Source organism: Tachypleus tridentatus, chromosome 9, assembly GCF_004210375.1.
Source record: "Tachypleus tridentatus isolate NWPU-2018 chromosome 9, ASM421037v1, whole genome shotgun sequence".
Taxonomy (NCBI): Eukaryota; Metazoa; Arthropoda; class Merostomata; order Xiphosura; family Limulidae; genus Tachypleus; species Tachypleus tridentatus.
Window position 1 is genome coordinate 78,003,444 of NC_134833.1, and position 20,432 is coordinate 78,023,875.

The 20,432-nt window shown below is 32.4% G+C and overlaps 1 protein-coding gene across 2 annotated transcripts in view; it reads left to right on the plus strand.

Annotated features, from left to right (window-relative positions):
• Positions 1-20,432, plus strand: part of LOC143225550 (uncharacterized) — a 107,480-nt gene that overhangs the window by 55,816 nt on the left and 31,232 nt on the right. For both annotated transcript variants that reach the window (XM_076455203.1, XM_076455205.1), the window contains 12 exons: positions 5,246-5,299; positions 5,483-5,579; positions 6,632-6,754; positions 7,535-7,711; positions 7,905-8,114; positions 10,057-10,154; positions 12,193-12,393; positions 15,799-15,967; positions 16,574-16,684; positions 18,461-18,663; positions 19,239-19,392; positions 19,883-19,996. In XM_076455203.1, the coding sequence (XP_076311318.1) occupies positions 5,246-5,299; positions 5,483-5,579; positions 6,632-6,754; positions 7,535-7,711; positions 7,905-8,114; positions 10,057-10,154; positions 12,193-12,393; positions 15,799-15,967; positions 16,574-16,684; positions 18,461-18,663; positions 19,239-19,392; positions 19,883-19,996 (1,711 nt within the window). The remainder of the gene's footprint in view (positions 1-5,245; positions 5,300-5,482; positions 5,580-6,631; positions 6,755-7,534; positions 7,712-7,904; positions 8,115-10,056; positions 10,155-12,192; positions 12,394-15,798; positions 15,968-16,573; positions 16,685-18,460; positions 18,664-19,238; positions 19,393-19,882; positions 19,997-20,432) is intronic.

Below are 20,432 nucleotides of genomic sequence, written 5' to 3' on the forward strand. Positions count from 1 at the left end.
AGTCGATAAGGATGCTCTCTCCAACATGCCAATGTAGCCAGCTGCTGTTTGACGCCCCTGTATAACCTGAAGCTCCATTGTTTCATGAAAGGAGAAACAATCCCATATCATGATAGAATCTCCTCCACTGTGTTGTGTATAAAATGTCTCTGGTGGGATATCCTTATCGTGCCAGTAAGGTTGGAAGCCATCTGGACCTTCCAGGTTAAATTTTTTTCTCATCAGAGAACACAACCTTTGTCCATTTTTCTACGTCCCATGTTTGGTGCTTCTCAGCAAAGTATAACCAAAGAAAGAGGCATGGCTTTGAAGACTTTTAGGGCTTTTAAAGCCTTTCTCTCTAAAATGCCATTTTATTGTTCTTGAGCTGCATTCTGGGTCTATAAGGGCTTTTATCTGGTTGATGATCAGTTGGTGTCTTGCCGGACAACCTGTTGAATCCTCCTGCTCAACACCGGTGAAATTTTATAGGGCTGACCAGTTGAAATTCTTATTCCGTATCTCTCAGGGTCTTTTAAGAAATTTGCAACAGCATTTTTACTACACCCAATCTCACCAGCGATGGCACATTAAGAAAGACCTTGCTTTTGCAGCTCGACAATTCTGTCATGTTCAAACTCTGTCAACTTTTTAGCCTTTGCCATGTTTTTACCTAATTTAACATAGGAGATGTCATTTGGAGATGTTGGCAACACTAATGCCTGAATACAAATGACTAAATTTCATTAACATATTTACCGATTAATGCCTTGTTTCAGTATGGTCTTAAACTTTTGACCAGCTAGTATCTAGGCTAATTTCATAGTGTTTACATTTTCCTTATTAAATGCTAAAAAAGTTTTTTATTTTTATTTTCCCTTTTCTTATTTTCATCTATCAAAGCTCTACTCAAATAAGTGGTTGAGTCTAACAATACAAAATGCATATTTTTTCTTTATGTTCATTGGCCTTAAGATTTTGGCCAGCAGTGTATATGTCATATATGCTATTACTGGGGAGGCTGAATAGATCTGGTGCTGGTGTTTCTTCTTTTTGTTCCAAAGGGGTTAAGAGTCTCATCTGGATTTTTGGAATGAGAAGTGCCAAATTCAGAGTCATTAGTAAGGAATTTAGATTCATAGATATATTTTTGTAATGTTAATAATGTTGAAAAGGATGACAATCTATTTTTCATTTGCAAGGTTTCTACTGAAAGTTTTGTTTTTGGTAGTAAATGTAGAGATATTGTAAAAACACGTAGCTAGCAATAAATTATATAAAAAAAAAGATTTCATTTGATACTATATTCTGTATTTAATCTAAATACAAGAGTACTGAAAATCCAGTCAATTATTTATTAAATAATTCTTTTATAATATCTACAATATGAATTGTTTGGAAACAACTTTATCATTATGTATATACTGGTAAAATATAGCTGAATAAAACAAATCTGAAGTGTACACATATTTGTATGTTGCAAGTGTACCTTGTTGAAACCTTACAATTCTGTTTATAACAAAATAAAAATCTTGAAGCTATTAGTGTGATTGGGTAGCTTTATATTATATTTTGTAGTGAGTAACTTGGATTACATGTAAGATTAGAGAATGAGAGAGACCATAACCCTGTATTATGTTATATATTATAACACTGTATTAAAAAATATTCTTCCCTTTTTCTTTTAAATAGATAATAGTTCAGTAATGTGAAATGAAGTAGAACTTAATACTTTTATCACCTTTAAAAGTTTTGTTTTACTTCCTATTGTAATATTATTCAAAATAAGTTCAACTTCTGTAATTGTTGTTTTTAACATGCAGATCAGTTTACTTTTTTTCATAAAAAAATCAGTATTTTCATAGTATGTAAGTACTACATAATTTATTCTTGCACAAATTATGTTTGATACTTACAAGATATTTTAAATCCTGAAATTTGTATGCATTAAATCTGGTTGTGATCATACTTTTAAAATTCAACCAGATACATTGCTTTATGTAGGAAGGCTGGATCAGAGAAGTTGTCTAGTGTTTCATGTAGTAGTTGTATCATATTTTATGTTACCTTGTGTATAGACGACTGATTTTTGACTATCACATGGAGGGTGATATTTCCAGATTTTTTAGTCCATCTTGCTGATTGGTCAGCAACAGAGAGACTGCATTATGAGTGCAGTTTTGGGGCAGATTTATTTCTGTCTTTCAAGAGAGAGAAGATTATTTTCTATCCTGAAGGAGTCAAGACTTACTGTTGGAGTTTTGTACATGTTTCAACGTTTTACTTTTGCTAATTGTTTGGTCATCTTTAAATATAGCTTATATTACTTTTTAATTTAATTTATAACAACACACCAGTTCTTTCCAACTAAATGACTGATAGTTCTATTTTCTCCAACAAATGAAATGTTACTTTTTTGCTTCAACTTCACACCAGAGAAATCATCTCTGATTTTCATGTCTTATAAGTGCATATTCTTATTATGCTGAAATTCAGACATGTAAGATTGATGTCATAATGTTTTCTTGACTTATTACTGACTAACTTTATCTTTTTATAGGTAAATTTATAGATATCATATAAATACTGTAAATGTTAAGTTTTCCTTATTTCATTATCACCTCAGAATTGATCTTAAGAGAGATATGATGGTATTTTAACTTCTCTAATAAATATAAATGCTGGAGTATAGTCTTACCTCACATATTGCTGTTTTATTATTCATTGAGGAGGCTTGGCATATTTTCTGTCTCTCATTATTGTTACTTACTATATTGTTCTACAGTTTGTTATTTAAAGGAAAGAAGTATTGTGATTATATTTTTTATAACCAAAAGACTTTTCTAGTATTTCTTAACATCATTTTGAAACTTTGATCAAAGTGAAATTTAATGAGTATTTCATATTTTGTTACAAACTGAGGAATCAACTTTTGTAGTAATGTTATAACATTTTCATTTGATGTGGTACATGCATGTTTCTTGTCTGCTTCTTTCCATTATCCAATTGTGAAAATAATATTTACTGTCCTGAGTAGTGCTTCATTCAGGTTAGGTCTCATTCTTCAACAAATCAATAACATGAACCCTCAGTAAAATTTCAGACATTCATTCTAAAGCAGTTCAGTTTTTGGAAGACTGTGGCCACTCTCACTTTTATAGTTTCTGTTCAAGGTGTTAGACAAGACAGTGGATCTAATCACAGCTGATATATTTTAATCTATAATTTTGGTGGCAGTGTTACAATTCTAAAGTTTTAAGACTGTCTATAATATAACTGTTTTCTAGCTCATTTAAATTAATGTCTGTCTGGTGAATAGGCATAGAAACATTAGAGGGTCTCTATGTTAGTTTGTATTTGTTATATATCTTTAACCTCTTCATATTCACAGTGTCTATAGAAATCTTTCACTGTAGCTCCTAGCTGATGGTGATTAATTTTTTAGTGTGATTCTATATTATGATAACCTAGTTCTGATTGAGTTTTTAGCCCTTTTTCTGTCAAGTCTTCAAGATTCTAAAAATTATTTAGTTATTTTAATGGTACATAATAATTTCAAATGATTTCCAGGTAATGTTGGAAATGACTTATACCTTGGAGACTGTTTTAACAACTTTTTACAGTATGTAATTACAAATCATTGTGGACAAGATAAGTTACTGGGGAGGTAAATTAGTGGTGCCAGATTATCCTAGTAGCATATGCTACAGGCCTTCACTTTCAAGGGCCCGTGCTAAATGCTTTCAAGCTATTAACATTCCCAAATTCTATGTTGATAGAAATGGATTGTTCATTTCATTATGCATTTTAAGCAAAACACAAAAGTCCATAAATTGTTTCTGTTTAAACAAAATCTAGATGGAACACTCTATAAGTAGATCTTGAAAGCTTTAAAAATTTACTTGGCATTACATGCCAAAAAGTGCAGTATTTGCATACTTGTAATTTTCGCAATTCATGGCTGAAGATTGTTGAACATGAAATTCTGTATGAAATAGACCTTTCCAGTATCATCAACAAATTTGCTAATGCTATATCTAGGAAACTGTGGTTTTGTTACTTTTGACATTTGAAACTGATACCGACATGTAAGTAATACCATTATTGAAATGTCAGACATATTTGTCGTATTATAAGGCTATGTAGCAAATGAAAAAATACAATTACTTTACTATGCAAGTTAAAAATTTGTTGTTTTTTTAATTTAGGGCACTTTATAACATATGCTACAGGCCCCACAGTAGCTTAATCTGGCCTTGTGCATTAGTCTTCATGTTTCTTCTTTCTCAGGTTAGACTGTCATAAAAAATGTTTAATAAGTCTACAAGACAGTTATTGCTGTGATATTGATCTGTTTATCTGTACATAGATATAAAAGCTCAATTTTCATCAAAGAGTCTGTAGAATAGAGTGCATTTAAAAGTTCAATGACCATGATAACTAATGAGAAGTCTGTTGGAAGAGGTTTTATGTATAGAACCAACATCCTCTACAACCAGTGAGGAGTCTACAGGAAGAAAGTTAATTTAAAAGTTTTATAGGTTCTACAGTTAGCAAGGAATTTATGAAGAAGGAGGATGTATTTAATGGTTAATTTGTACATTAACTTGTAAATTATCTACTGGATGAAGACCTGTTTAAAAGTCCAGTGTTCACAGTAATCAGTACAGAGTCTCAAAGAAAAGAATTTTTTTTAAGATTCAATGTCCACAGTAAACATTAAAGAACATAACAAAACATGTATGTAAATGCTCAGTGTTCATGATAACCAATAAGGGTATTTGCAGGAAGAAAAAAATATATATATATAAATTCACTCCATAGTTAGGAAGGAAGGAGTGTGCAGGAACATCTGTTTAAAGGCTCAATAAATTACAAAAATAAACAGAAACAAGCAACTGTGGAAAGAAGGTCAGTACGAAGAATATTCAAGTGATTTAAGGTTTCCAGAGAGATGTAAAAATAAAGTTTTAAAAACTAATAGTTTTAGAGCTTTTATATGAAAATACTGATTGAAAAAAATGTGAATGATATTAATCACAGAAAACACAGATCTGCTAGTATTCAACTATACAGCTGTTTCTTGGAGTGCTTAAGTTTCCTTTCTCTTTTTTACACTTACATGTTTCTTACAGAATTTTGAAACAGAAAGTTATCTCTATTTTGATATAGGCTAGATTTAATAATGCATTGTTGAAGATGCAGTTGTAGTTTACAAAAGTTATATATGTCATGTCTAAATCAAAATATTTTATATTCTTGCTAGGGACCACCTGGAGAAGATGGTAGACTGGGAAATTATGGTATTCAGGGTCCACCTGTGAGTTCCAATAATATCATTTGACAAGCAAATTTTTGTATATTTATTTAATATTAGAAAATATTGCTATTCTCAATTTATGATTCTTATATCTATTAAGGTTACTTTACTAATATATTTTTTACTATTTGCACATCAACATCCATTTATTTTGTTATCCATCAGTAATTTTTCTCACAATAGGGTCCACCTGGACCAACAATCCCATTTAGTGAACCTCTTCCTGGTTCCCCAGGTCGTCAGGGTCCAGTGGGTGAAAGAGGTGACCCAGGAAATCCAGGTACTGTGTTCATTTAGCTGCTGAATGGAAGTTTCAGGCTAAAATACAATATTGAAAATAATTAAGGAAAGAGTGAATAAAATTGGTATAAAATGTGAATATTATGAGATTGCTTCTAACTTTAGCTTATAAAAATGAATTGCAATAGTCTTGTGTAAATAGTTTACATTGTGATTGGCTATCATTCATTCAATTGGACAGTATTACACCAGCATAATACCTACAAGATTTCTGGTAGTTATTCTATTCACAGTATTGGTGTGGTTAATGCACTCATAACTCCGAAGACACAAGAGCCACGTATAAAATATAACAAAAACAAACTACTCCATGTGACAAAAGGAAGCAAAACTTTATGTTTCAGTAGGAATTATATAAAAACTCTGAAGAGGGGGTGTGAAGAAGCACTGTTGATAGTAGAACTCTTTAGAAGTGTTAGTTCTTACTCAGAGTCTGCTCTTTACATGATACATGACAATCCAGTAGAAATCTTGCCAGTAAAATAATTGTAAGTAAATGTCTGAGTTATTTCTCAAAAACAGTAAGATTCAGATTAACATGAAGTGAACTTAATGGATGTGTAACTACTCAAAACTTGTTTGGAAAAATATGATCAAACAAACAGCAGAAATGGGCACCAGGCTTCAAAGAAGGAGATGAGCAAAGTTGGAGTGAATTGAAATTTAAATAATTTAACAACAGACAATGATAGTTTATTCTATTGCAGAGAGGAAACCAGTGTTTAGGTCAATGCACAAAATCACAGAGAAACATACTGGGGGATCAATACAAGTACATGCATTAGTAAAATATTACTTTATATCAAAGTGAAAGTAGAATTTTTTTATTGCTCCAGAAATGAGTATCCTTGTTTCTGTCAATTTAATTTTTGATTTTATAGAACTTGAACTTATATATGTGAGTGTTTACTTTTGAGCACATTATGTATGTACCTCAAGAAAACTCCCAAAAAAACCATTAACTGAAATATTAGCCTTGTTCATTAATATTTTAATATTCATAATATTAATATTCAAATTTTCTTTTTTCAGGAAAATCTGGAAATGCTGGACCTGTGGGATATCAGGGCTATCCGGGAATTCCAGGTCTCCAAGGTCCTCCAGGTAAACCAGGTCCACCAGGACTTAGCTTCAAAGGAGAACCTGGAGAAGATGGTAGTGTTCAAATATCGATCTCTTCTGTTTATATAAGAGCAGCATACATTTATCATAAAGCTTTCTTGATGTCAGACAATATTGTTTATATATGACTAATTAGTGACAAAGTTAATGAATTAATAATTTTATTGCTTTTTAACAGATTATAGTAAAATTGATTGAAACAGAACACAGAGACATAAAATATTTACCATAATAGTTCTTATGTCCATATTAAGTGTATCTAAATATTAGTGAAGGACATTTACTTAGTGTTTTATGAAATTTTTCAAGCAAAAAATATATATATTTCTCAGTATATTTTATTTTATTACTCTACTGTGCTGTAATTGTTCCTTTTTATTTTACTTACAAAGAGTGATTGAAATCAGCCATGATATGTACATTAATATACAGTAAATAGTTTGGGCTAGAAATGATAGAATTATTTGTACATTGAATTTTGTTTTGTTAAATTTTTTTTTGAAATACTGAATTGAACTAGATCTGTATGTGAGGAAAACTAGATTGGAGTGTTGAATTATTAATGCATTTATTCTTTTAATTTTTTGTAAATTTTCTCAAAAGTTGCAACGTAGAATAATTTCAAGTTTAGCATTTGCTTTTTTATTATAGTAACCTCATAGAGTTTACCGTTTTGTGTAAAATAACTTTTACAAATAATGCTTCCTTTAGAGAAAAACATATCTGTAATTTTTCAAATACAGTTTGATACGTTTGATATAAAAAAACAACAACATAACTTTGAATTGCTTACTTTCCTTTTCTGTATTATAGGATTTCCAGGAAAACCAGGTCCATTTGGAATACCTGGTGTGCCAGGATTGCAAGGTCTAGTGGGTGATAAAGGTCAGCTTGGAAACACTGTCATTGGTTCTCCAGGAGAAGATGGAAAACGTGGTTGGGCTGGAGTTCCTGGACTTCCTGGCCAACGAGGTGACACAGGCCCACCAGGTATTGTTTCTTTTTGTGTTTTTTTACTGTACAAAACTTCCAGTGTAGGTTTTTCCAAAAACAGTTAACAAAACTAGTGTTTTAGTACTAAACCAAATAAGTTTTAAAATTTAAACCTAATATGTATTTTATAAAATAAATTACAGTTGGTTTCTATGCTGTAAAATATATACATGAATTTGTTCTTTAATAGGACCAAAAGGTACTCCTGGAATTGGTGTTCATAAAACTGGACCACCTGGTCAATATGGACTTCCAGGTCCTCCTGGAGAACCAGGATCTCCTGGAATTCCAGGTAGAAATGGTGAGCCAGGTTTTCAGGGGCCTAAAGGAGATGACTGTGGTTTCTGTCCAACAGGACAGCCAGGTACTACTGGAGATATTGGGGATGATGGACGGCAGGGTTAGTATTAAAAAAACAAATGTGATTTTTTTTAGCTAATGTTTGTTTAGATTTTAGTGAATGTTAAATATCTGAGTAAATTTTTGTCATATCTGAGTGATTATATAAAACTGTTATGATTAACTGTTTTTGCTAGTCACTAGAACTAAACAACACTAAAAGTTCATATTAGTAGGAAACGAAAGTTATTGACAAAATTATTTATTTTTCAGTTAAAAAACATTTAATGGAACAGAGTTTTTGAGCTTTAAGAAATGGAAAACTGAATTGAAATTTAATGTTCATTCTTAAATATATTATTATAATGAAGTTTACTTTTTTACTGAAGTCATGTATGTTGTATATTCTACTTCTTCTATATCACTCGGTGATTTTCACCAGAGCAATCTCTAGTATGACTATATATGTTGCAGGATTTTTTGTGAAGTAGGCACTAGTATATTATGCAACTGATACATATCTCATTTTGCTATATTGTGTATATATATCATACCTGTAGGAATAAAAAAAAATCCAGGTTCTGTTTTGGAATATGCTAGATATATTTGAGTTTATGTGTTAAAACAGCTTGAAGTGTTACTTTCTGTTGCAAGTCTGATAATGAAATCTGTTGTTTCGTGAAATAGTTGTATTTTATTTTACTGTGTGTATGGAATACTATTTTGTGACTGTTACATGGAGTAGAGTTGCTTTTAGATTTTTTGGTCTATCTTTATGGTTGGTCAACTACAGAAAGAATGTTCATTGTGAATGCAGTTTTTGAGCAGAGTTATTTATGTTTTCAAGAGAGAGCAAATTCATTTCTGTCTTTTAAAAGCAAGACTTGTTGAAGTTTTGTGAATGTTTAACTTTGTATTTTTTATTCTTTCAGATTGTTTAATCATTTTTTTTCACCTTTAATTACAGTTTATTTTACTTTTACGTTTAATCTATAGGAACAAAATAGTCCTTTGTACCTGTATGACTGGCCATTCTTCTGTTTTCATCAGCAAATACAAACATTTATTTTTGTTTCATTTTAAACTGAGTTACCTCTTTCATTCCACCAGTACAAATTACTATCTCTCTCTTTCCACATACTACTCCTAGATCCACTAATCTACAAGTGTTGTGGAGATAAGGTAACTGTGTGCTAGATTTATCCTTGATTTACCATCAACTTTAAGGAGTTAACTGTTTTTACAGTTTTCAATGTAATTTCTTTACTTAAAAACTATCTTTTGTGATTCTGAAATAGTGTAAACAAATGAGTTGATTGCCATACTATTAACTTTTATAATCTGGAAAGTTTAGTTAGGCATTTCAGCACTTTAGTATGTAATTCTGTATCTTTCCTTGACATTTTGCTATTGCATACTTTAGAGTTTCTCATAAGCTGAATATATAAATATATACATATGTGTATGTGTTTGGAGAGTGGATACTCAACTAGTTTTAATAATTGTTCTGTGCTCTTTTGAACTTCTTGTATCTCACTGATTTCTCTGAAAGCATACCTGATTTCACCAAAATGTGTTAAAGTGTTAGGACACCAAAGTTTGAAACTGTTTTGTTGTGTGGTAAATAATATATTTGCTAAAACAAGGATTTAACAATAATGATGTGCATGTTATGGCTATATTATATCTTCATAATTTTACGTTTTCTGTAAATAAAATAATCGGATATAATTTTAATCTGAAATAATTCTTATATTAAACTGTATTACACCTTTATAAGAATGCAGAGACTATAACATGTTTTGTAGTACTAGCTGAAAAATGCAGCTTTCAGATAGATTAATCACAGAGAATATAACACAGTGTAACTTCCTTTACATCAAAGTAACCTGTTTATCAAGAACACAGTATGACAAATTACTTGTTCTCTATGATTTATAATCTGAAAACTTTGACTTTGTTATTTAGTTGAATCATTATTTTCTTTTTTTAATTATATTTAGGACCTGATGGCCCAAGAGGTTTTCCAGGATTTCGTGGATATTCAGGTAGAAAAGGAGAAACTGGAAAGCCAGGTGTACCTGGTTTGAGAGGAGCTCCAGTAAGTTTTTATCTTTTAAAATTTTGAACATATTTTTTATTTAATTTAGTGTAAGGTTTTGTCACAAGATGTTTTGAAGTGTTTTTCTTTAACTTAATCATTATAAATGAACAGGCATGTGATCAAAGTGCTTGCAATAATAACTTGCTAGTGATTGATACAATAGATTACACTATGTAACAAAATTGTAACTTTTTCTTGTTCCTGGGCAGAAAGTGTTATTTCCCAATTGCTTATGCCTAAAGTAAATGGAAAAGACATGTTTTTCTCTTCAAACTTTGCTTTTGTGACCTGGGTAATGAAATTTTCAAATTTACCCATTTTCCAGAACATTCAGTGCTGAGTAGCTGAGAGAGGATTTTCTCGAACATACAAGAATTTTCAAGAACTTTCTAGAATGTTGTAGAAGCCTCAAAGCTGTGCTGCTCTATAACGAGAATAAGTATCTGTCTCTTCCCCTGGCTCATTTGGTGCACCTCAAAGAGGAATACAACAGTATCAAGACCTTGGTAGAAGCCTTGAAGTGTGACGAGTATGGATGGGAGGTTATCAGAGACTTGAAAATGGTGGCATTCCTGATGGGTTTCCAAGGAGGCTTTACCAAGTTTCCCTGTTATCTTTGCCTTTGGGACAGCAAGGACACTGCAGAGCTCTACAACAGGAAGCACTGGCCACAACGGACAGAGTTCTTTGTTGGGGAAACTGCAAGGTCAAGTGTGAGCCATGAGTGGACCTCCAGAAGATGTTGTTCTCACCATTACACATAAAATTGGGTCTTATGAAGCAATTTGCCATGGCTCTTGATAAGGAGTCTGCAGCTTTCAAGTACCTTTGAGACTTCTTCCCTTAGCTGTCCAAGGCAAAAGTCAAAGCTGGTGTCTTCGTTGAACCACAAATAAAGAAGGTCCTGGAGTGCACAGAATTCCACAAAAACTCAGTAGGAAGGAAAGAGAATCTTGGGGCATCTTTGTCACAGTTGATCGGGACTTCTCGGGCAATCACAAGGCTGAAAATTATGTGGAACTGGTTAAGGCTCTGGTGAAGAACTATTGCAAAATGTACTGCAGGATGTCTCTGAAAGTCCATATCCTTGACGCTCATCTTGATAAATTCAAGGAGATCATGGGAGCATACTCAGAGGAGCAAGGCGAGCGCTTTCACCAAGATATACTGGACTTTGAATGCCACTACCAAGGAGCATATAACAAAAACATAATGAGAAACTATATTTGGGGGCTGATACATGAAAGTGATTTACATTACAGTCAGAAATCTTGAAAAACTACTCACTTCTAAACATTTTTATATAAGTTTAGTATAAATATATATATATCTTGATTCATATGTTGTTTTATTCAGACCTTATGAAAATGAAAATGGGCAAGCTTACCCATTTTTACATAGAAAATAGGTTAATTTCTAAAATTCATTATGCAGGTCACAAAAGCAAGTTTGAAGGGAATAATGGCCATTTTCTGTAATTTTAGAACATAAGCAATTAAGAAATAATACATTACTATCCAGGAACAAAGTTTGTGTTACATAATGTTATTTATGTAATATATGAGTATAACAGATATAAAGTTCATATGTTTTTTCTGTCCATGACTGTTATAATAAATGATTTTACATACAAAAAGAAAATACTTCAGAGAGTATTGCACTAAATATAGAAAATGATTATTTATGCAAAACCCTAAGGCTATCAAAGAAAAGTTTGGAAAGATAAGATGTGTTAACTTATATTGGTAAGATGAACACACTTAAATTATTTCGAATGTAGATTTATTGTATCAAATGGTGGATATTGTGTGTTTCCTACTGTGAATTAAAAGCATTTTATTACTTTAATTATAATCTTTTCTTTCAATTATGTATTAATCTGATATAGTATAAAACCAAATGTGTTAGCTGCTTAAATTCTTGAATGCACAGCTATATCATTATAGGTGTATTTGGAGCAAGCATTTATTTTCATTCAATATAATTATTATTTACTAATTTATCTTATGCAAAAAGAAAATTTACATATACATAGGGTCGACCAGGGTCTGATGGCATGGAAGGAAGAAAGGGCTTTAAAGGTGACCCTGGAGAGTTGATATACCCAGGAGCTACCAAAGGAGCAAAAGGAGAACCTGGAGAGGTTGGTTCTCCTGGGCTTGATGGAATCGAAGGAGTAGAAGGACCTCCAGGTCCAGAAGGTTTTAGAGGATTCCCTGGAGCCAAAGGACAACCGGTAATGTTTTTCAAAGTATCTTTTATTTCATATGAACATAATGTGTCATTCTTGTTGACTAAAAAATGTATTTGTCTCATAAATAAAAGATTTGATGTTTGTGTTTTCGTGTTTATTTTCACTACATCTTTTGTAGTGTCTGGTTACATATACTGAAAGTTTATTATTTGTTCTTCTTGGTTACTATCTTGTTAAGATAATCTATGTGTTCAATGATATAATCTTAAAACAAAAATGTTTAAATATTGAGACTTCTACCATGAAGAAAATTCAACAAACAATGAGAATTATCTTCTGCTGTTTGTAAAACAGATTAATATGTTTTACTAGGCTCTGTTTCTACAAGTTCAGTTTGTTGAAGTTACAAATACAAGCTTACTGAAGTGATTATACGATTAAGATCTTATTCAATGATCCAATTTTCCAGTATTTGATGCTGATCTACGTGGCAGACACTAATCCCCTAAGATGCTGAAAACTGCAGGGGATGATTTCAGAACATATCCCATAATGCTTATAATAAACAATATCTTTCTGAACCTTGCTATTGTGGCTGTAAAAAAAAAATTAATAGGCTTTTTTATATATACAGTCATGTGAAAAAGTTAGGACACCCTATGAAAGTCTGTGTATTTGTGTAACATTTTTGGATATATAGATATTTAATCTCAATTTCAACAATACTGAGAAATTATAGGGATATAACTAAACAATTAAAACTGAAGAAAAGACTTTTCAAGATCTTCTGTAAATGTAATTTTAAAAAAATGCATATTCTAACTCGGGATAGGTTCTTTTAATCATCTTACTCTGATCTTATGTAAGTGGACACATGATCCCGAGCCACAAGCACGTTAGCTTCTCCACTGACAGTAAAAACCCTATAGACAGGTATTCAGTTATCTATAATTTTATTAAAACCTTTTACATTCACCACTACTTTTGTGCTGTACATTAATTATATGTATAAATCCACTGTTTTTAAGTTAAAAGCTACACACTAAGCTATGTGCGACCTATCTACTGGGGGGGGTATCGAACCATTGAATTTAGCATTGTAAGTCAAGAAAGTCGCAGGGAACGTATGATGCCATCTGTTGGTCTGTTCTTATATTTATTGTATTGTTTACAGGTTTCAAATGGTGATTTATAGGTGAAATAACATATTACAATAATTTAAATAACTATTTTATTAAATTATATTTTCACACTGCATTACTAATTCTCCAATTTGCGACGTAGATATCTAAATTTTGGTATAAAAATATGTAATTTTTGATCAATAACTCCCTATTGAAATTGACTAGACTAATCTTATTTTCTTGAATAATGTTTCATTATGGAAGTAATTCATTTGCAAAGAGCGTGTTTGTGTTTTCTTATAGAAAAGCCACATCGGCCTATCTGCTGAGTTTGCTGAGGGTTTTGTTTTGTCTGTTTTTTTTTAATTTCGCGCAAAGCTACTCGAGAGCTATCTGCGCTAGCCTTCACTAATTTAGCAGTGTAAGACAAAAAGGGAAGGCAGCTAGTCATCACCCCAACCGCCAACTGTTGGGCTACTCTTTTACCAACGAATAGTGGGATTGACCGTCACATTGTAACGCCCCACGGCTAAAAGGCTAAATGTAATTCTACAAAAATGTGTTTTCTAACTAAGGAAGAAGTTAAGACACCCTACCCCCTAATAGCTAGTGTTACCCCCTTTGGCTGAAATAACTGCAGTGAGACACTTTTTGTAGCCATCTACCAGTCTCTGACATTGGTCTGAAGAAAGTTTGCCTTACTCCTCAATGCAGAATTCTTTCAGCTGTGAGATGTTTGAGGGATTTCTTGCATGTACAGCCTGTTTCAAGTCACCCCACAGCATCTCAATGGGATTAAGATTTGGGCTTTGATTTGGCCATTTCAGGACTCTCCATTTCTTAGTTTTCAGCCAGTTCTTGGTGGATTTTACTGGTATGTTTTGGGTAATTTTCGTGTTGCAGGGTCCAGCTCTGCTTCAGCTTTAATTTTCGTACAGATGGTCTCACATGATTCTCAAGCACCCTCTGATACACAGTAGAATTCATGGTGGGTTCTATTATTGTGAGCTGTCCAGGTCCTGCTGCAGCAAAGCAGCCCCAAACCATGACACTTCCACCTCCATGCTTCACAGTTGGTATGGGGTTCTTTTCCTGGAATGCTGTATTTGGTTCACACCAAACATGTCCTCTGTTCTGGTGCCCAAATAATTCAATTTTGGACTCATCTGTCCAAAGAGCATTGTTCCAGAAGTCCTGGTGTTTGTCTACATTCTCTCTGGCAAACTTCACTCTGGCCTTGATGTTTCTCTTAGAGAACAAAGGTTTCCTCCTTGCACACCTCCCATGCAAGTTAAACTTGTGCAGTCTTTTTCTGATTGTAGGGGCATGCACTTTCACATCAACAGTAGCCAGAGCCTACTGTAGGCCTCATGATGACATGTTAGGGTGTTTGGAGACCTCTTTTAGCATCTTGCAGTCTGCTTTCGGGGTGAACTTGCTTAGACGACCAAACCTGGGCATGTTGGCAGTTGTTTTGAAAGCCTCCCACTTGTTGACTATTTTCTGGACAATGGAATGGCTGATTTCAAATTCTTTTGGGATCTTTTTAAATCCCTTACCAGACACATAAGCTGCTACAATTTTCTTTCTGAAGGTCTCAGACAGCTCTTTTGCTCTCACCATGGTGCTCACTGTCACTTCAACAGTCAGGAGCACACCAAACTAAATGTCTGAGGTTTAAATAGGGCAAGCCTCATTCAAAATGCTAAGTAACGATTTTCTGATCATGTGCACCTGGTGTGATAGACCTGTGTGTGAGTTAAGCCATTTTAAGTGAGTATAAATGTGGGGGTGCCATAACTTTTTTCTCAGTTAGAATATGCATTTTTGTAGAATTACATTTACAGAAGATTTTAAAAAGTCTTTTCTTCAGTTTTAATTGTTTAGTTATATTCCTATAATCTCTCAGTATTGTTAAAATTGATATTAATATCTATATATCAAAAAATGTTACAAAAATACACAGGCTTTCATGGGGTGTCCTAACATTTTCACATGACTGTAAATAAGTCTGTCAGTACTGAAGTGTATATATTAGAATGCAGTTTAGTTAATTCAAGGTATTAAAGAAAAAATAGATTTCAAAACATTATTGACAGAAGTTATTCTCCCCCCCCCAAAAAAAAAAATATAGAAAAAATATTTGGTAATAATATTATTAGTATTATCAAATATTTTTTTCTAATTTTGCTATTAATTAAACTGATAATAGTTGGCATCAATTTCTACCTACACAGCTGTTATTAAATGAATGGTGATATTAGATGTTATAAGTTGTAATGTTTTCTGATAATCATTTTTTTTGTGATAATTTAAACCACAGGGAAACTTTGGAGATGATGGATTCCCTGGTTTTGATGGTCTTCCTGGATCTCCAGGTCACCAGGGACCTAAAGGAAAAGAAGGGGATGTACTTTATGCTACTAAAGGTGTTAAAGGGACTTACGGTGAACCTGGTGTTGATGGCCTTGATGGCCCAATGGGAGAAAAGGGTGGGTGCATATTTAATTATCAAAACTGCAATATAGATAAGGAGTAAGATATTATAGTTATTAGAGAATCCATAATCTACAAATGGATGAGTGTGGTGGACACATTGTGAACATGTGATAGTTCAGAAACCTTATAATATGCAGTAGAAGGTGCACATATGAGTTAGAAATGTTTTTATATTAATTATCATATTTATTTTTATTTAAGTAGCTGATTATGGAAAGATAAACACTGGGTAGGGTATTTATGTAGTGATTATATTTATATAAAACTAACTTATTATGACTAAGTATGGCAAAGATAGTGCCAGTGTACTAATTAAGTAGTTTTTCTAAGATGGTTTCTTTTAAATAATATTTGCTATACATAGCATAATGTGCCATTCCTAAAGTTTATGATTGTAGATGAGTGAAAAGGTATTTCAATGTATGCAAGCAATTATAATTGATGATCATATGTTTAAAATCTTGTGTATATTTTAGCAGAAAGTTGTTTTGCAAAAATAGGAAATGGATGGGCATATTTAATTGAAAAGCCGAAAAATAGAAACTTCATATTTGTGTTTTTTAAATGTTTATTGATAAATCATACTATATTTTTCTTAGGTAGAAAAGGAGAACCCTTTTCTTTTGAAAATCTAGAGAGAAAGGAAGAATACCTTCGCTTTAGAGGTCATAAGGGTGATCGTGGTATACCCGGTTTAAAAGGAAGGAGAGGTATAGAGTGGGGCTATTTTTCACAAAAGATATAATAAAACTAACTAAAAAAGAAATTAAATGTAAAAACAGTGATAGAGTAGAAATAATTATCGAGGTTGATATAAATTTCTAGTTTAATTTTGTGAAAAAGTCTACAGTAGTAGGCCAATTAGTTTGAAACAGTTTAGGTGACCTGTTTAATTTCTATTGTATAGAATTCAATTTCATGGAGGCTTCTGCTTAACTAGTTTTTATCTGTCATTTTATTTACTTATTTGTGTTTTCATGAAATTCATGTTCTTTTGGCTTTTTTGAAAATTCAGCAGTTTAATATTCAGATAACATGGCTTGTAACTATAGTAGATTTAGTTGATAGAAAATTAAACATCTGGTGATATAAAGTCAGAAGCCAAATAGTTGTAAGAATGTAAAACTGTAACTAGCTTTGGATCACAGTGAAATTATTTAAATACCGTAGTTGCAATTCACTTCAGTCATTTTATTATGTCAATATATATTTTTAAGGGGAAATATACTGTTTCAGCTAAGAAAGCTGGCAGAAATTATTTACATTTTTTATGGCCCAGCATAGCCAGGTGGATAGAGTATTTGACTCATAATCTGAGGGTCACAGGTTCAAATCTCTGTCACACCAAACATGCTTGCCATTTCAGCCATGGGCTCATTATAATGTGACAGTCAATCCCACTATTCATTGGTCAAAGAGTAGCCCAAGAGTTGGCGATGGGTGGTGATGTCTAGCTGCCTTCTATCTAGTCTTACACAGCTAAATTGAGGATGGCTAGTGCAGATAGTCCCTGTATTGTTTTGTGCAAAATTGAAAAGAAATAAGCAAACAAACAGTTTTAGACAAGTTGATCATAGTGCATGATTGTTTTATTTCCATTTTGGAAGAGAAAACTTACTCATAAGGGTAAATGTGCAGCATTGTAGGTATACACAATGTAAGAAGCAAGGTTCAGGTGTATAGGATGTTATTCACCCATATAAATAAACCAAATTATGCAATGTTTGCATGAAGATATATCTTACTTCATCACATTATCTTCAATAGCTTTCACTTTTGGAACAGTACTAATAACGTTAAGTGCTTTATATAGTTTCTTTCCATATTCTACCTTCAATATAAAAAAATATCAAAATATGACTCAGCTAACCATATAATATACTTTAAGCAAAATGTTGTTCACAGTTCATGTTATAGGTATACACCATCTTGTTTATCTCAGAGACAGAGGCATTTTCAGAAAAGTTGCTAGCTGTTGAAAAGATCAGTTTTATAATTTCTCAAGTATATTATGGTTGAAGATACTTGAATCCTTAACATGATTTAAGATATTGGAAAATTTTCTGATTACTGTTATACTTTAAAAGACTGTCCAAGTTGATGACAATTTCTCCTAGTTGATGATGCACATTTTATCAATGACTTTGATTACAGTTGTCCTTGAACAATTGGTAAGAGGAACAATCTTTCATAACAAACAATCTCCTGATATATAGTACCTACTTTGTTCTTTATGATGAAGTCAGAAATTTTTTTTCTACCCATTATCAGGCAGGTTAACTTTAGCATGACAACATCTCTGTGTTCATTCAGTTTTCTGATATTTGACTAATCATATCATTAGTATATTTTGTATATACAAAGAAATGTACTGTTCTACAAATGTGTTTATGTATGTGTGTGCAGCAAGGGAAATGTAAAACATTATAGTAATAGAATGGATGCAGTATAAAAATATGTCTTGCAGTATATTGTGTTCTTTTTAGGAATTGTTGGTCCGAGTGGCTTCCCAGGATTGAATGGCTTAGATGGTCGTAGAGGATCTCCTGGAAGAAATGGAACTTACCCTCGAGGAGAAACAGGAAGGAAAGGATATCCAGGTATAGATGGTGATCATGGACTTCCTGGAATCCCTGGATTACCAGGAAGGAAAGGACTACAAGGTCCAGATGGCCTTCCAGGGTTAAAGGTAGAAATAAAGATTGCTTCATTTCCTGTATGCTTCTGGTATTCTTGTCTGTTTAGGAACAATAACATTGTATGTTGTCAGAATTGTTCTCATTATATTGATTACTTTATTTAAATTAAGTGGTAGTTCACTTCCTAGTATTTTTTACAACTATTTAAGTGTAAATATTATTTGATATTGTGATTTTAAAATGCAAGAGTATTTTAGGAATGTTTAGATGGAATACCTTAGAAAAGTTGCATATGAAAGGCCTCCCAATGGTCAGAAGTAACTTTACAGACTTAAAATGGAAGTCTGTGGTGGATAAAGTGCAGGTAGTTCATTGTGTAACTTTGCACTAAAAGAACTCTACTTCAATAGCCTGTGAAGTAAAGCTAGACAATTATCAAAAATTTGAAACATGTAATGTTAAGCTCGTGTTTTAGTTAAAAAGTTAAAATGTTTTGAAATGGTTGTTTGCTTTTGAAATAAGGACAAAATCACTAACTCATGGATAGGTTTTCATAGGGTTATATATATATACATATTTGTAGGTCTTCATTTAATGGGTGATGCTTAATTTGTAAAATGTTTAGGGAATACAAGGGTCACCTGGAGATGAGGGAATTGAAGGCCCTCGTGGTTTACGTGGACCTCCTGGTCGTCAAGGTGATCAAGGGGATTATGGGACATCTGGATTTTATGGAGAATCTGGTGAACTTGGCCCAGTTGGAGATCCAGGACCTAAGGGTAGGATACTTAATTATGAAGAGCACTATACTGCAATAATTTGCTCTGTTTTAGCTATGTCATACAATAAAATTCAATAACAAAGAAACCAAATAAAGTGCAGATAAGTTATGAAATAAAGCTCCACATGTATCTGTTTATTACTCTATTATTATAGATATGTCACATTAGAGGACAACAATTGAATTTTCCAGAAAATATATGTTCATATTTAAACAGGATTTGTGAGTTTTCTTGATATGTAGTACTTCAGTTTTTCTGTATTCAAAAGCAGGTATTCAGCAATAAAATGCTGTAAAAAACATTGGATTTACTTAGTTGACTTACTTTGAAACAGTAGAAATAACTTACTGTGGGACAAATTTGTAAAAAAGCTGTTTTAGGGTATTTTAAAGTAGTGCTTGGATATGTTTATTATATTCTATATGTACTAGACTGAAAAATTAAGTAGTTGTAAAAATGGCCCTGAACACTCTCATCATTTGGAAAGGCTCACCTGGGCAGGAAGGTTCTGCAGGTTTGAAAGGAGAGAAAGGAATTCCTGGTGTTGCTGGAATAGGTACTGTTGGTGCTCCAGGAAAACCTGGCTTCAAAGGGTATGATGGTAAGACTGGATTTTTGATAAAATTTGCATATGCTGAGTGTAACATATTTCAAATAGTGGTATTTAATTTCAAAAATGGATACTTTAAAGTAATATATCTATGATTGAAAGCTACACATTAAAAACATATTTACTTTTTTCATAGTGTTTTTGGTTTGGATTTTTCTCATTCATTCCTCTTTAAATATAACTAAAATTGAAAATATCAATTTTTTAACATGCAATAATTGATTTTGGTTTTTAAACATTTATTTCATCAAAGACTAATCTCACCATTCCTGATTTAAAAAAAAAAATTGATTAAGATTTTATTGATGTGATACAATCTTTGTTTGTAACAGGAATTAGTGTCTGTGCAAACATGAAAATGTTGAGGTATATTGTGTTTCTTCAAAGAAACGTGATTTAAAGGCATGTGTTTTGCTTTTTAAGTAAT